The sequence below is a fragment of the Pyxicephalus adspersus genome, chromosome 3 (assembly GCF_032062135.1).
Source record: "Pyxicephalus adspersus chromosome 3, UCB_Pads_2.0, whole genome shotgun sequence".
Classification (NCBI taxonomy): domain Eukaryota; kingdom Metazoa; phylum Chordata; class Amphibia; order Anura; family Pyxicephalidae; genus Pyxicephalus; species Pyxicephalus adspersus.
The window spans coordinates 57083796-57101257 of NC_092860.1; the positions used below are offsets into that span (position 1 = coordinate 57083796).

The following is a 17462-nucleotide window of genomic DNA, read 5'->3' on the forward strand; positions in this document are numbered from 1 at the left end:
CCTGAAGAGTCTGGGATGTAGCTCTTGGGGTTTTGACATTTTGTTAACATTGTATGGTCTAACCTTAGGGTGAATTTAGGCAAACCTGGAATCGATTTCTTAAAATTAATTTGCTTTGTGTTAGCACATATTTTCATTCCTGGACCAGATCCATTCCAGGTTTGCTTTATCACCCAGGTTCACTAATGAAAGTGTATCCTCTCCAGCCTTGGAGAGCTTTAATTAATCAGGCTAATGATGTATACCATTATTTTATATTGTATAAAATAGTCCTATAACCTTTCTGAGATTGATAAGCAGCAACAACTGATAAGGATCATTATTGATGCATTTCATTGTTGATATTTTGTTAACACACACCTAAACGCTCCAGACCAGAAAACAAAAAACTTTTGCTTTTATTTAAGTAGTCACACTTGCTGATGTTCAATTAATCAAGAACATATGATTAGTAGCACCTGGCTGCTACTTACCCTGTTAATCCCTGTTGAAATGGTAAGGCTGTATCTAATTTTTGCACATAATGCTTCTGCATTTTAAATTAGTCTTTGGAAAATAAATGACAACACAGTGTATTATGGTATGTGTTGTTGTTCATCTGAGGTTGTATTTACCTAATTTTAGGACCTCCTAAGGACCAGATAATTTAATATGATGTCCTGATTTGCAAAACATTTGAATTGAAGGGGGTGTACTTTTTTCCTCATGACTGTATGCAATTGACAAATATATTATATATAAGGACAATCTTTACAACACTAAAATACGATGATATGATTATTTACATTATGATAATTACATTCACACTTTTAAAATCTTTTAAGGCGCTAATCAATCTAAAATTGATTTCTCCATTTTAGAGGGAAGTGACTGAGTTTGATTTAAAGCCACAACATTACTGCTACCTTGAATCAAAGCAGTAACATCTATCCCAATCACTAACTTTGCTTTGATAAGTCTAGCTTTGTTTTTTAACATTCAGCAATTAGAAACATGAGTTATATAATTCACATGGTAAATATAATGCACTAAACCACCCACTCTGTTCCTCCACAGCATGAGATGACCCCCATTTTTCTGCTGCCTCCCAAGTACTTATCCTAGGCCTAAAGAGAAACTAAACTCAAAACTTTAAAAAAAAAATAAACTTACCTTCAATCCCGCAAGGCAGTCCGATCACTCCTGGGGTGTCCTGCATCGGGTCCTGTGTTGTTTCGGCATCCGTCCCGGAGCCAGCATGCACTGCCATCTTTGTCTTCTCTTCCGGGTTCTAAAAAAAAAAAAGGGTGTTGAAGCTAAAGAAAAAAAGAAAAAAAAACTGAATTTTTACCTTACACAATAGGGTTGTCTACCCTTTTATGTAAAGTGAAAATTCTGAGTTTAGGTACGCTTTAAGATGATTATAGAGGATAATTTAGTATGCTTTCCATGAAACTGCATTTACTTTTTAGCGCAAAGTTAGTATATACTAACAAGCCAGACATAGAAAAAAATAAATCATGTGCACAGGAGTTCATTCATTCTAAAACAAAGGTATGCTTTTAATGTATGTGAATATTGTACATTATAGATAAGGCTGAGGATAGGCAAGAAAATGATTGTTTTATTGCAGAGAATACATAGCATGTCTCTTTCCTACTTTTGCCTACTTGCATTTAAAAATCCAATTCCAGTTTCATGTATCAAATTGGTCCATTGATTACTAGAAAAAAAAAGGGTCATTCCCTAGGAACTGTAACCTGAATACACACTTGGAAGATTTGTAGTTATGCTTGGGCTATGACCACATTGAAGTTAGATCATCTCTGCTACTGTATTAGCCTAGTTTGCAAAATTCTACAATGGATGCCAGTCCCATCAGTAAAGAGTTAATTATTCCCGAAATATTCTCCCACATACTATATTTACTTTTCCTTTTGTGGACAACTAGTAATACATTTATTTTTAACTTTCTATAGATAATTCACTAGACATTATCTAGGGGATGTCAAAGCATTTTTTATTCCCAAGTAAACTAATCTGATTTTATCATTGTATTTATATTTGTATGTAAATTGGTTTTTCAAGCAGAGTAGCAAGATCCAAGTTATATTTTTATGTTGTGCTTTAATAAATCCGCTGTGTTATCAATGATCACTGACACATCCACAATATATGTCTGAAATCTGCTTGCTCTGAAACCCCACAGCGAAAATGCTTCACTCAGAATGACATAAATAAACAGAGATTTCATTAGGGTGTTGGTCACATACACAGCAAAGGGGCTTCCTCAGTCTGTGACATCTATACAAGAAGCAGAATGACTCCCTCCCTGCATGCAAATGCTCACATAGGTTCCTATTAGACAATAAGTAGCAGTCTGTCACATTGGGAGGTAAATGTAAGCCTCAATTTGTACACATTTACCATGTCTACATTGTTGTCTTCTACTAGATGAGTTAGTTTATAATTAATTATCTTTGCTACTATGTCTAATCTAAACTACAAAGTGTGGATTTCACAATTTATTTTTTTCCTTAATTACATTTCCTAAACTGATTTGGTATTTTCTGTTAATATAGAGCAAAATATTTTACACATCTAGTTCTGGAAAAAGATTTAAATAGTTCTGCTATATCATGTCTGCTATATACAGCTTGGTCACTGCTGCACTAAGCTTTAATGTTCATCTCAGGCACAGACTTGCCATCACCCTCCTGTTGCACATTCCTCTGAATGCAGTCTGAGCCTCTCTCATTTCCATCCATCTTCTGTGCTCATTTAATTTCAGTGACTTGCTTTTTCTTGTATATGACTTCCCCTTCAGCACCATAATTTTACCTTTCTAGCCAGGGAGTCTCTCGCTTCATCCTCCCATTCCCTTTGGCACAGTATCATCTCTTCCATCTCACATTGGCAGCATTTCTCCTGTACTACTGCTTTTATCTGGATTCAGTCCAAATACAGTCCAGCACAGAGCAACAGACAAACATTTGATGACCCCAGTTAGCCCTTTTGTTATATGTGTGCTTTGAAACCATTGCAACAGAACAAGTGAAATGTGATTTAAAGTATTATATAGGATGGTAGTTATCCAAGACATTATTTCAGCCTTTATCCTACATGTCTCATGTTCTCATCACTTTTTTATCTGTTAAATTATTTTCTGCTGGGTGAACTGCTTTGAATTTTTGTCCTTATATTCCTTTTTTTTTCAAGTGCCTGAATAAAAAGCTGTGGTTTCAGGTATGAGAAGTCATAAGTGTACAGCTAATGACCATGCTAATATGTCTTATTATTCCCATCTCTCTGTATGCCCTTGCCTTGTGCTTGCTGTCCCAGACAGTCTCAGATATCTGACAGAGTCAAGGGGCTAATATCTCTGTTGATTGACCTAGACTATCTTCAGAAATGTGTTCATTCATCTAAATCATAACTTTAAAGCCTACCCACTGAGCTGTGTACTAAATGGCCTTTTTAATTTACCCTTCATGTTAACTCCCTGTCTTCTTTCAGTGTGTTGCTTGATGTTCCCTTGTTTGCTTTGCTATTGTCACTTGATTTTCAGACTTGCTAAGACTGAGGTTCATTCATATTGTTTTATGTATTAATTATCATATTTACAATCACCCCCTAGCATGTCTTATTATGCTGTCTTGTCTGCTTTTCTTCCCCTGTTCATCAATATTTTTGACCTCTCCTCTGGTCCCTCTCTCCCTCCTGGTCTCTCTCCCTCCCCTCTCTTGCTCTGTTCTGTCAGTATTACCAGACTCCAGCAAACAGTGGCAGAGCAGCATCTCAACTCAGCATCCAGTCTGGATCTTCCTGGGATACTGCTTTCATTCTATTCCTGTCTTTCCATTCCATCTCTTTAGACATACCTGCACTGCTTTGTCTTCATATATATTATCATCCTACCTATTAATGTGGCTAGCTGTTATTCCTTCTTCATCTCCATTGACCCCCCTCTCATGCACTTTACCCTACCTCTCTTTCCCATCTGCTTCCTTCATTCTCTGTCCTCCCATCCACTGTCCCATCTTACTTATCTTCCACTATTCCACCACTGTCACACGCTTCACTACCTTGTGTCACCCCTTTTGGCTTTACCTTATGGATATTCTACACTGGTTTTGTTTATACCTTGGTGTTTTCTGCAGCTTGGTGCCTTGTTATGGCCACCCACAGCCATGTCGTATTCTTGCCCGTATTGGGCACACCGTCCGTCTTGGCGCCCTCTTACCCCTGGCCGGACACTCTCAAACAAGAATCCAGAACGTTCTCTCCCGGATTAGCCGTAGCAGTTTGCTTCCTTACAACCTGAGTCTGGAGGTGGTTTCTGGAGCCCCCAAGGAAAGGGACCCTGCCTCGCTGGCACGATGGTTGTGCCAGGTGCTAGTGGCACAAGGGGTGGCTGCAGTGCTGGCATTTCCTCAGTCACAGGAGGAGCTACTACAATTGGAATTCTTGTCCAGTTTCTTAGAGATCCCATTCGTCAGTATTCTGGAACAGGAGCAAATTGTTGCTCTAAGCACTAAGGTAATCCACCAAAATCAATTATTTTTGAAGTATTAGAGAAAGCGTGAAAGGACGTACCCTCTTATTAAATACCCTTATAAAATTCATGTAAAATCTCAGTTTATTCATCATTATTCCTCTGAAACTCTTACACAAGGTGCACATTTCACTTTATCCTACCATATAAAACTGTCACTTTACAACTGAACTTTATTCTGACTTCACCTCAGCAATAAGTAATGTATGTAATCATTTGACTGCACTTAGTACTCACATTTACCTATCCTGACACTGACATCTTCCACCTGAAACACATTCCCTTGTCATTTGCCTTTGATTTGCTGTCTGTTCGGTCTGATGTTTTGTGTGTATTTAGTTTAGCCAATCATAAAGTCATCACTTCCATAATTTCCTTGCAATATCCAGATAAAGGTCATTAAGGTTAGCAAATATTTATGTGCCCATTTTTGTGACATCCCCATGTTTAACTGATTCTTAAACTATCAAAGTCATGGAATGAAAATACCAAATGTTCAAAAACCAGAAAATATGACAGCGTTGTATTCTGTGTTTATTAATATGTATATTTTTTAAAGCATTTTACCCCTAAATATGTCCATCTATAGACATCTATTGGTTGTGTGTATTTATAAAGAGCAATGGTATGTTAATCGGTATAGCCTGTCGGACTGTCATATAATTAATTCTAACTGTATTTGGGTGTGCTTGTAAGAAAAATGGGGACTGAGAAATATGAAGGCACACACAAGTATGCATTAGCGGTAATGTTTTCTTGCAGGCAGAACAAAAACATCTTAATCATTGTAGCTCCATCATCTGCCATTCGAAATATTGACAAAATGACAAACACAAAAAGCTATTGATCTTTAAGCATTTCATAATAAACGAAAGCCTTTCTTTAATTGGATTGTTTGTTTACAATTTTGTGGTGTTTTGCGCTTTGTTTTTATCTGTATAAACCATAAATTTTGCATTTTTGTAGCCCACAATACAAACGCAGCAAGTATACACTTTTTTACTTGCGTGATCACTAGGGATAGTGAGGGTGCATATAACTAGAGATATATTGCTGCAAAAACATTAACAGCCATGCCCATGGTGCATTCTATTTGTGGTTCATGATGTTACTATTGAAGTTAGTTTTCTTTATATCTAAACCCTAGAACAAAAATGTAATTTCATGTCACTGTAATAAACAAGAGTACAACAAGCACAGGTAGATACAGTATCACCTAATTTTAGGACATACACTATGACCAGTTTTGGGCAGCCAGCAAGCAAATCGGTTAGTAAATTCTAACCACTCAATCACTTTCTGTAGTTTTTACATTCACCCACTTTGTGCCTGTTAGCATTGCAGCTGAGTAATGGCTTTTAAATAAAGTAAAAGTAAATCCTACTAATACTTTCTTTTATCTGCTCCCTTTTGGCCATTAAGTTTACCGTTGAATGTATTTTGGTATTTCTGTAAAATAAATATATTAAATAGTTGATCTTGCAAGAAATCCAGTACAGTCCAATGTAATTTGCATTTTGTAGTGTTGTCTCCAATAGCCCTGTTCAGTTCACCTCTGCAAGATACAGAACACCTGTAGAAAGGAAGGTAGGGGAGGTATTATGTAGTCCTACCACACTATGTGACATTAATGCTACTACTACACAGTAAGCAACTGTTGTCACCCTAAGACAGTAGGTTTGTTACTGTCAGAATCACTGGGAAATAACAAAGAAAATGAATCCTGAAAAAAAAAATATCAATAGGCTGCAATATCAGCTCCTTTTTTGCTGCCAAGATTGAAATGTTTTTACAAGCATATCCAACATTTGTGTATGTTTTTTTTCTTGCCTAGGTTTAAATCTTTACATCAGCTTATTATTTCCAGTAATGCACAGATCATATCAGGGTGTGATTAGGCAGTCTTACAATTCAATCTCCTGATTAGTAGAAGAAAAACATAGAAAAGGTTTTTTTGGAAAAAAAAAACAATTGTGTTTATAGTTCAGTCTCATAACAACAACAAACAGTGTTTTTTTAGATCACAAGTTCAACAGCATAAAGAGAGGAGTATACCTCTATTATTCTAAAAGGGCCCTGCTTAGGCACTAGACAATAGTTTCTATCAGAAATATAATCTTAGTAAATTTTGTGGCATACGTATGTTGATACCCGGCGCGTTTCGTCAAGCTTGGGTTTCTTCAGGGGTAACTTTACGTATTAGCACAGTTGCATGGCGATTGCTTGCCAGTGTCTAAGTTCATAATAAATACCATTAAATAATAAAGAATAATATGAAGCATATGATATATGTGAGTATATATGCATGTATAAGAATATAGTATACATCAAACTATGAACTATGGTTACATACAAGTAATCTATAGTTAGTTAAAGTATTATTAGAAGTTAACTTTGAATTTCAGACCACCCATATATGTTCCATAGAAGAATGCAAGGACGACCTTTAGGGCCTTTTACACAAATAATTAATGTGCTTGAGTCACCTGCAAATTGCTCTTACTTAAATGAGCTGGTTGAAATTTGCCAGTGTAAAACATTATTCTCATTACACAGTTTAAAGCAAAGGTTTCTTGTGCTAAAATGTTGCCTTCCTGGTCCTTCCTGTCCTCCCACATCAACATGGTAATGTAATTTTATAAATACTTTTTGTTTTTATAACATACCTTATTTTAGACCAAATCAAAAATCTTCAGCTCTTTATGCTTTTCTAAGCTATGCCAACAGAACTGGTGAGAGATAACGGTAGGTTGCTGTACTGTTTAACAAAGGAAGATGTTGTAATAATTAGCCCATGTGTGATGTTGAGCCTCAATGATTGACAGAATTGATACCCAAGAAATAGGGGGTAGATCAAGGGCAGTGAGACTGGGGAGGAAAGGGCTAAATGATGCTAGGTGTCTATCTTTCATGGCTTTTTTTGGATTTGATTTGCTGAAGTTCACAATGTGCAGTAAAATCAGAGTAAGCATTTTTAGTACATGAGACAAGCCAGAACAACTGTGCAAGACTGAAGTTTAAAGCTAGAGTTCAGCTTTAGAAATATTTGAGACTATCAAATCTCCTGGTGTCACAAAAATATGCAGGATCTTGCAATAATATTAAACAAGAACTGCAAAGATGTAAATATAATATCCATAAAATAATGTACCGTATTTTTTGCCGTATAAGACGCACTTTTTCTTCCCCAAAACTGGGGGGGAAAAGTTGGTGCGTCCTATACGACAAATGTGTTATAAAATAATTAAAATAAGATACTCACCTGATACCCGATCCTGCGTGTGTCTCCTCTCCTCTCTGGCAGCAGCCTGTGTCTCCTCCTGGCTGCAGTGCAGAGCGAAAGAAGCCGGCACAGCGCCCCCTGCTGTTCCCTGTCCTAACTGCCGTACAGTGGAAAAAAAGCAGAGTGATCAGAAGGGGAATTTGAATGACACAGAGTGATCAGAACGGGAATTTGAAAGTCACAGAGTGATCAGAAAGGGAATTTGAAAGGCACAGAGTGATCAGAATGGGAATTTGAATGGCACAGAGTGATCAGAACGGGAATTTGAAAGTCACAGAGTGATCAGAAAGGGAATTTGAATGGCACATGAGTGATCAGAAGGGGAATACCGGTATGAATGGCACATGAGTGATCAGAAGGTGAATAATCTTTCAGAATCTTTTTTTTCTAGATTTTCCTCCTTTAAAATTGGGTGCATCTTATGTTCCGGAGCGTCTTATACGGCGAAAAATACGGTACATACAATGAAACAGTTGGGTAAGCTGTATTGCTGCTAGTCATCCGTCTATATCACAACAGCTATTTATTACAACACACAGGATAAAGTATACTGAAATAAAGGAGATTATTTCTTTTCATTAAAAATCAGATAAGCATGTTGATTAAAAATGGTTCAGGAATGCCTTTTTTATTTTCTACATCCCCTAGTAATAAGCATAATTTTGTTGGTATATTTGTCATTCATACTTAGCTGTAAACTGTTGTATATTTTCAATGAAGTAAAAATTTTAGGATACTATGTTTTCCTTCAAATGATTTTTCCTTACATACAAACTGTACCCTATTTTCAAAACTGTACAATTACTGTTGTGTCTTTCTGTATTCCAACACTATCACTTAGGGCAGGGGTCCCCAAGCTATGCAGCACAGGCTGGATCTGGCTCCCAGGCCATTTACTCCTGCCTAACGGCTGGCAGAAGGTGTGGTCATGGACAGGCTAAGGTCAAGGCACAAGAAGGTTAGCAAAGAACACTGGGCAAAGTAGAAAGATAAAAACGCCAAAGATCCAGCAGTTCTTGCCAGGTCAGCAGAGACTTTAATAACCTCTCAATTCACTGCCCATACACATGACATTCTGCAGGCAAAAATTTTTTAAATTTTACATGTACATGCACTTTCATATCCTCATGTAACTAGGGGTCTGTTAGTGGGGCTAGTGGGGCTGTTTGGAAGTCTGTGCTTTGGGTTTGTCACCAGGGTCTGCAACTAAGGTCTTCACTGGGAGTCTGTCACTTTGAACTGTTACTAGAGCTTCTCAATATTTGCCTTAAATAGCAAAAAATTTAAGACTGGCCTTGTAAATGGAAAAAACATCTGCAAAGTTCACAACTACTTGGGAATTGGGCAGGCCAGTCAGAATCTGAACATAATATGCTTTTTAATTGGGAAGGAGTCTTGTGGATCAGTTTTTACAATGCAGCAAATGAGCAAATTCAATTTACCTTTGCTTTTATAAGCATAATCTAGACAAAATAGTATAATGAACAGTGAACCAAAAATTTTAGAGAGCCTTGACTTTAGGGCTCATTTCCACAAGCCTTGCACACTTGAAACGCACAGCAATTAAATGTCCTCCATTAGGCTACTTACACACGTGCAATGGTTCTCGTCTGATAATCGTCTCAGGGCTGATATCGGACGAGAATCTTGCGTGTGTACAGTGCTCGTCATCCGTCGTCCGAACGACTGTCCTGGCTGATCCACGAACAACAAGTAATCGTAATGACAGTGAAGAGGAGAGAGCATATTGGGGTGCTGCTCCATCCGTCTCCCCCTCTCCTCTCCATAGAGCAGAACAGTGCTGTATGTACAGCACTCATTCATGCATCCTGCAGTCGTTTGTTGTTGGAAAGGATCATGAAAGTCTACCTGATCAACAGATGCTAAGATATAATATCCACATACAGGAATTATACATGAAATTGTTTTTTAGCATTGTGTGTTTGGTGCCCTCCGGTGGCAAATGGTGTAATCCTATGTATAAAAAGTGATCTTTCTAATCTGATAACTGTGCGGGAGGTGCGTGTATACTTACATAATATCTGTGAGCGGGAGTAGTAGCCAAACAGCCTTAAGTAGATTGAACAAGGAATTAGTAAGAAGGATATTGACCAGATTTCCCATCAGATTTCAGTCTGTCAATCAAAGGGAGATAGTAAGCTGAAAAATTGAGAAGATAGATAAGATACGGTGTGATTTTTGTGTTTACTACCGGTAAGAACTTTTTGTCATATATTTTTTTTGTACTAAATGTTAAAAATGTTTATGTTGACTCATAGTCCATAGTTTTATTTATGGATTCCACTGGCTGCTTTTTTTTTAGTTTAAAATGGTATAAGTGTTTCTCCCTCACCCCCCTTTTTTGTGTCATGTTACCCCACTGGTTTTGCTTGTTTACTTGTCTCTGTATAGTTGAAAAATTTAATAAAAACATTTTGAAAAAAAAAAAAAAATGTTTATGTTAATAACCATAAGCAGAATAGATCAGCAATTCTTTTTTGCATTCTTTTTCCATTGCCCCTAAAAATAGTTTTTTTTAGGGTTACCTAAGGCCTGAAAAAAGGGTTCCTCCCTGGAAAAAGGTTGAAAAAGGCTAGAGAAAATTAGCCATTTTAACTAATCGCCCTCATTGCTTAACAGCTGAGACAGAATTCCAAAAATATAGGGAATGCATTGTTTTTAGTGTCAGTGTCAGTTGGCTTTTGTTCACATCAGGTGGTTTTTCATTCCCATATGATTAAGTCACATGGATGATATATAATATAGAAATAGAAAAAAAACTGATTACACAAATAAATCAAATAAATAAAAGAATGAAAAGAAAAGTCCCTCTTTCTATAATTCTCTTGTTCAGCATCCTATCCTAAGGCACATGGATGACCAAACTATAATTCAACTGAATGGGTTGGTGGGTTTGGCATAAAGGCTTGCTAAACAGAATACATTAAATAAAACTTAAAGTTTATTTATATCCATTTCTTTTAAATATTTAAACACAGTAAGAAAGGGTCAAAACCCATCAAATATTTTTCCCCTGTCCTTTTAGGGAGATTTCGCCTCACTTCCTTTTATGAGGATAAATTAGGAAGTGAGAGTGAATAGCTACAACATTGTGATATATAAAAATTGCCAAAATGACAAAATGAGAGGTTGATTATACCGACTAGGGCATATGAAAAAAAGTCACAGAAGGTTTAACCCTCTTACCAATGTTACTCAAGTGTGGGCTATACATCCACTTTTAAATTCTATATTTGTAAGCAGTTGGTTAGTCATTATACTGTTAAAGGAAAATATACAAGCAAAATATTTACCAGGTGAGCAAAGATAATGTAAACTACTGTTTCTTCTTGATATATGGCCCCATTATTTTTCTTTAGAATGGAATATCTTTTTCATCTAGAATGGGAAATGCTTAAAACCAAGGATAAGTAAATGAATAGTTCCAACTTATGCACCAATACAACTAAGCAGATTGAATCAAATCTACTCACAAATAACTAATTATCTAAATGCTAACAAAGGAAAACTATTAAAATGTATATTGTTTATCTAGTAGCATACACAATCCAAAACCTGCAAGTGATGTAACAAATGTAAGCATAACTGAACCATGCAGTACCTAGCAAAACCTAAAGCTTAATAATGAGGTCATGAAAATGCTTATTACAGAACATACAGATTTTAGTACCCACCATTCTATCCATAGAAGCAAAGTTCTGGTAACAGAAGCAACTGGGATGCTGCATGTAGCATCTCAGCACCTTTCGAAAACTGCAACAGACCCACAACACCTGGTAAACACCTGCAGAAAATACTTTCCAAATGTGCAAATTAGACTCAAAGATATTAAGAGAGCTAGGTGAAAATGAAACGCAGTTCATCATTCTTCAAAAAAGCTATTGGCAGTCAGCACATCAAAGGACTTATAAGAATGCAATATATTACATTTTTGTTCTTGGGTTTAGCTATGTTAATGCAATGCAGACTAGTCTAGTGTCCTATCCAGTCAAAGAATGGCCCATGAAAGACCAGCAAACCAAATAGGACTTCTCTTTGCTCTCTTCTCCTGGAAGATGGAACACTGTAACACAACACTGTGCAAAGCAACTTCTTTTTGAATTTCTCTTCCTTTCTCTATGTAAGTGTTACTGTTAATGAGCTATAGGATGCCTATTGCATGAAGATGCACTTTTAGAAGAGGCTTTGGCAGAACTACATTTGAAGACCATATATTCCTAAATTTTTCATTTTAAAGCAATCAGCGTAGACTTGTACATCTTTGCTTTGGTTTTTGGAATTACTTCAATAAAATTCTTTACTGTTGTTGTGTAAATTCTACATTATCAACAATATCTAATCAGCATTTTGGTGCTTTTTCCTTTTCAGAACCCTTTCCATCTGCAAATGGATATGAGAAGTTCAGTGGACTCTCTAATAGAAATCCTAAATAGTGTCTTACAGAACAACAGCTGGGAGGAACTAGCTGTTATCACATGCCATCCATGGGAAAGCACCATCATCCTTGACTATCTGACCACTAATACAAGTATACAGACACATGAGATCTATAACATTCACTCACTTGATGATGCTGCTGTGGAAATTTACCTGCATCATCATTTTGATGCCATAAAGAATCCGCAAATGCCTTTGCTTCTGCATGGATGTGATGCTCAGAGATCATCCCTGGTGTTTCAAGCAGCCAAAGACAATAGGCTGGAACCACTTGAGTTTCACTGGCTGGTTGGACAGCCACTTAATGTGGAAGAGATGCAGACAGACGGCTTGCCCCCTGGTTTGTTAGCTTATGGAGAAGTCAGCCGACCAAGTTTGGAAACATTTTTAAGAGATGCAGTGGGACTTGTAACTAAGGCAATATCTAAAGCAGTCCAAGTGAGACCAGATCTTGCACTTATTCAGACCATGATAAACTGCAATGACAAACAGACATCACAAAATGAATCTTCTGGCATGTACCTTTCCAGGTGAGATACTGTAATTACTAACAGTTTATATATATTTATATGTTTCTATATGTATATATGTTTCTGTGGGACAATCACTTTTGCTTGTGCATATTACAGTTTCATTTAGGCTTTTGTGTCTCCTAAACTTTATTTCTCAACCAATGTATGCTTCTTTACATTACCATTCCATTGTACCATTTCAAATAAAACTACTGAAAATTGTTCCCCTCAGTTACTAAAAAATACTTTAGGGGAAATAAACTAAGCACATTAAACATGTCTCTATTAATTGTAGGTATTTATCCAACACATCGTTCACTGGACAAACAGGACACATCTATGTAATGGACAATAATTTGGTTCACACTGACCACCACTACAAGATTTGGAGCCTTGTGCGCGACTCTGTAGGGCAGCCAACATGGGTTACAGTGGGAGGCTGGCATGAAGGCAAAATGGAAGTGGAGGAAGGTTTGTGGAAGAATAGAATAAAAAAACGTGATCCTGTGTTAGTAGTGACTCCACGTACCAAACTCCGAGTGGTAACTCTGGTGGAACATCCTTTTGTTTTTACACGAGAAGTTGATGCTGATGGCAGTTGCCCAGCAGGTCAAATGTGTTTGGATCCACGGACGAATAACTCTGCCTTATTAGATTTGCTGTTTGAAGAACTAAACTCACCAAATAGTTCTGTACCAATGGAATACAAAACATGTTGTTATGGTTATTGCATTGACTTATTAGAAAAATTATCTGAAGATCTCGGATTTGATTTTGAACTGTATATTGTTGGAGATGGAAAATATGGAGCACGAAAAGGGGATCATTGGACAGGATTAGTTGGGGACTTGTTGAGTGGAGCAGCTCACATGGCTGTCACCTCCTTTAGCATTAATTCAGCCCGAAGCACTGTAATTGACTTTACCAGCCCTTTTTACTCAACAAGTCTTGGTATCCTGGTGAGAATGCGAGATACAGCCTCCCCTATTGGAGCCTTTATGTGGCCCCTACACTGGTCTATGTGGTTGGGAATATTTGTGGCTTTGCACATTACAGCATTATTTCTTACATTCTATGAATGGAAAAGTCCTTTTGGCATGACCCCACATGGGCGTAATCGTATGAAGGTCTTCTCCTATTCTTCTGCCCTCAACTTATGTTATGCTATTCTTTTTGGGAGAACAGTTTCAAGTAAAACACCTAAATGTTGCACAGGCAGAGTTCTTATGAACCTTTGGGCCATTTTCTGCCTTCTTGTCTTGTCAAGTTACACTGCAAACCTTGCAGCAGTCATGGTAGGAGAGAAGACCTTTGAGGCTTTATCTGGAATCCATGATCCAAAGGTACGTCCATATGCACTATAACTTATAAAGTTATAATGATATATAGAGATATTGTCCATATTTTTCTCCAACTGTACTGTATTTTTTTAGATGTAATATTTTCTTTTTGGGACATGTAAAACTCCAATTCTACTAGCTCTAAGATCACTGTAGCTAAAAATGATTATTTTTATTGCAGTAGAAACCAACAAGCGCAGTGCAGACAGCATTCTTTATTCTGTTGAGATGTGAGGGGGTGGATGAACAGAAGGCCCCTACTGTATATTGTAAAAATAGGAGGTTGTTAATTGTCAGTTGTTCAGTGATCCAGCAGGACATCAGGGATCAGCTAAACAGTTGATGGATTTTTATCCAAGACAATCACAAATACAGCATTTGTTCTGGGCTACAGAAAATTTGAATTTGTACAATATTTTGAGCTGACAACAGTTGTCTTTTAGATCTTCTTCTCATTACCGGTATCATATTTCTTGTATTGGCAGTACAGTGTAAACATCTACCAGATCCTTGTATAATGCTTGAAGATCTTCCATTAAGATCTAGGCTCCAGCCTCCCGCCACAGCCTTCCAATCTATGCATTGTGTTGCACACAATAGGGCACAGTTAGGTGGAGATGTTATGTGCAAGGTTTGTATTAGATAGGGTTGGCATTTCTCCAGGGAGGATGAATTTTCCATGCAGCCCCATACACCACCCTATTTAACCACTATCCATATTGTCACTTCACACTCATTTAGGGAAACCATTGTTTTAGATAAGCCAATATGCAGCAAAACTTATTTTCTTGCTGTAAGGTGCCAAGAATTGTCTATTTAAATATAAACCCAGGCTTTGATTTGTTCTGTCCTGTGTGTGAAGCAGATGTGGCCTTCCCCTGCTGTGGGGGCTGGCTATGAGGAATTGGGGCAGACTACTACTTTGGTTATATTGGTCTTGGCTGCTGAAGGTTGGATTTAACTCTACTACCTCTTGCTTCTATTTCCAGAAAATGTAAACTCCACTGCAATCACTTGTGTATCATTGCTTGACGCCCTATGTACAGTATGTAGAGTGCTGTGTTCTATGGGGTTGTGTACAGTGCTTTGTACAGAGTATTATTGTAGTTAAATGAACAGTAGTGTAGAACTCTTAGTAATGCAAAAAAGTGGTACCTGATCATTTGTGGAGTATATAAGTATATAGTGCAGCAATTTAGTGTATACGTTGTGATATTAGGGGGATTAGCCCTTGCAGCAAGCACTCAGAGTAGTTTAACCGTCTTTTTATTTTGTTCAAAACAATATACGGTAGCTTTCTTGCAGCGAACACATCAAACAAAAACTTAGAGAGCTTACATCAGCTTGCTTAATAGCTGGTTTGCTCCTACACAGGCTTGTTAGCAGCCTACCTGCTGCCATGCCATTGACCTCTGAAAGCACACATGTGCTACTTATAGCAGAAAGGTCTGCTATAGCCCAAACCAAGGGGTGTACCTGGGATGGAATGGGAAGGCCCACCCAGTACCTTCCTTCTCATTCCAGAGTCCAGTGTCCTGAGATAAACTAACACTGGCAACTCTGGCAGAGTTGCTCTCCACTATCCTTGACTATTTTTCCCAAGATACCCATCCCTACAATCCTGTACAAAGTATATTGTTCATTCCTCCCTTTATCAAGCTTAACCATGTTATTGTATTTGACACATTTTATTTGTGCTAAATCCCTCAAGAAATCCAGTGCTAGCAATATAGCAATGTGGAAAGTGGTGAGGGAGATTGCAAATTCCATCACCTTCACCTGTCTTGGGCATATAGAGTGCCATCAAAGGACAAAGATAAATTACTAAAGGTATATTTTCCCTATTTGTCCCAAATTAGTATAATAATTAATTAGTAAAAAATTAGTATACTCATGAGCACTGTGTAAACTACAACATAGTAAGTATACCATATATAACACACCAATAAAACTATGCAAAATTTGATGCCAAAAAATGCTATTTACATTCAAACAGTATGCTTGTAGTAGAAACAATCATTAACAATAATTTTGGCCAAAAATAACTGATAAAAAGCACAATTAGCTTTAAAAAGGAACTATATCAACTTCAGGTCAACTTTATTTTTATGTCTTTACATTTGTAAACTGATGTTTTATATATATTTATTGATTTATTTGATTATTTATATGGCTTCCACCTGGTGTTGTTGTTTTTGTTAAATTTTGAACTAAAGGTAGTCCCCGAGTTAATGATACCTGACATATGGACAACTCTTAGATACAAACAGAGCTTCCCTCCTCGCTTGTGTGCAGGACGGAGGCTTGATGGGGGCAGGGGCGGTTTGCATGACTTGCAGAAGAAATCTTTTGCTAAATACAGCTGAGGTTGTGGGTCATCCTAAAGACTGAGCTCTTCTGCAACTTCTGTAACTCGTTAATGACCAAGACAAACTTTGCAGTTGTTTCTTTTTCCATATCAAAGCACAGCTTGCTCCATAAGTTAATGAGTGTGTAGGCTCCATAAAGTTTTTCTTTTTTCTTGCTTTGTTTGTGATTAACTCACAGTGAGGATTTTTAACAGTAACTGACACCACTAATAATATGTTGAGACATCTGTCTAAATTGCATTTGTTAAAATAATGTACCTGTCCTGACTTACATACAAATTCAACTTAAGAACAAATCTACAGTCCCTATCTCGTATGTAACCCGGGGACTACCTATATTGCAATATATCTTATAGCTTTATCTTTAGCAAATTTGTTTTGTGGCTTACATAATTTTTAACACGTTCTGGTTGCTAGACTTTGTTTAAGAGAGTTTCAGTTTATTAGGACTACTCTTTGAGGTTGAAGGTCACATCCTTTTATTATATATGTCTTTTATCTGTTTTGTTATCTATGTAGTTTGATGAGGCATACACTGTTATTGATACTACGGAGTTATTCATCCTATTTTTCAGTTCATTGGTGCCTTCCTTGGTGGTAGCCCCAGCTAGCTAAATAAAGAGCTTTATAGACTATCTACATTTTCCACAACTATTGTTTGCAGTTTACAAGTGATATCCAAAGGTATACTAAAATGTTTGATAATATGTTGCATACCAAACATATGTGGTTAGCTAGTGATTATATAAGACTGACATTGAGTCTAATAATTGCCAGATTTTTACACTACATAAATAGATACTTAGAAAATGACTTTGCAGTTGGCAACACATGTATTCATTATGAACCTGCTGTTAAGGGACATAGCTGGCAGCATTCATACACTTCAATTTCTATAAGTGCATAAGTTTGCACAAATAGCAAATGACTACCTTTAATGTGCCCATCATGGGATCAAACTTGAAC

The 17462-nt window shown here is 37.1% G+C and overlaps 1 protein-coding gene across 1 annotated transcript in view; it reads left to right on the top strand.

Moving 5' to 3' along the window:
• The first annotated feature begins 3761 nt into the window (after positions 1-3761).
• GRIN3B (glutamate ionotropic receptor NMDA type subunit 3B) overlaps positions 3762-17462 on the top strand; it is a 31583-nt gene continuing 17882 nt past the window's right edge. The window contains exons 1-3 of the mRNA XM_072404791.1: positions 3762-4518; positions 12207-12805; positions 13083-14130. Of these exons, the coding sequence (XP_072260892.1) occupies positions 3904-4518; positions 12207-12805; positions 13083-14130 (2262 nt within the window). The 5' untranslated portion in view covers positions 3762-3903. The remainder of the gene's footprint in view (positions 4519-12206; positions 12806-13082; positions 14131-17462) is intronic.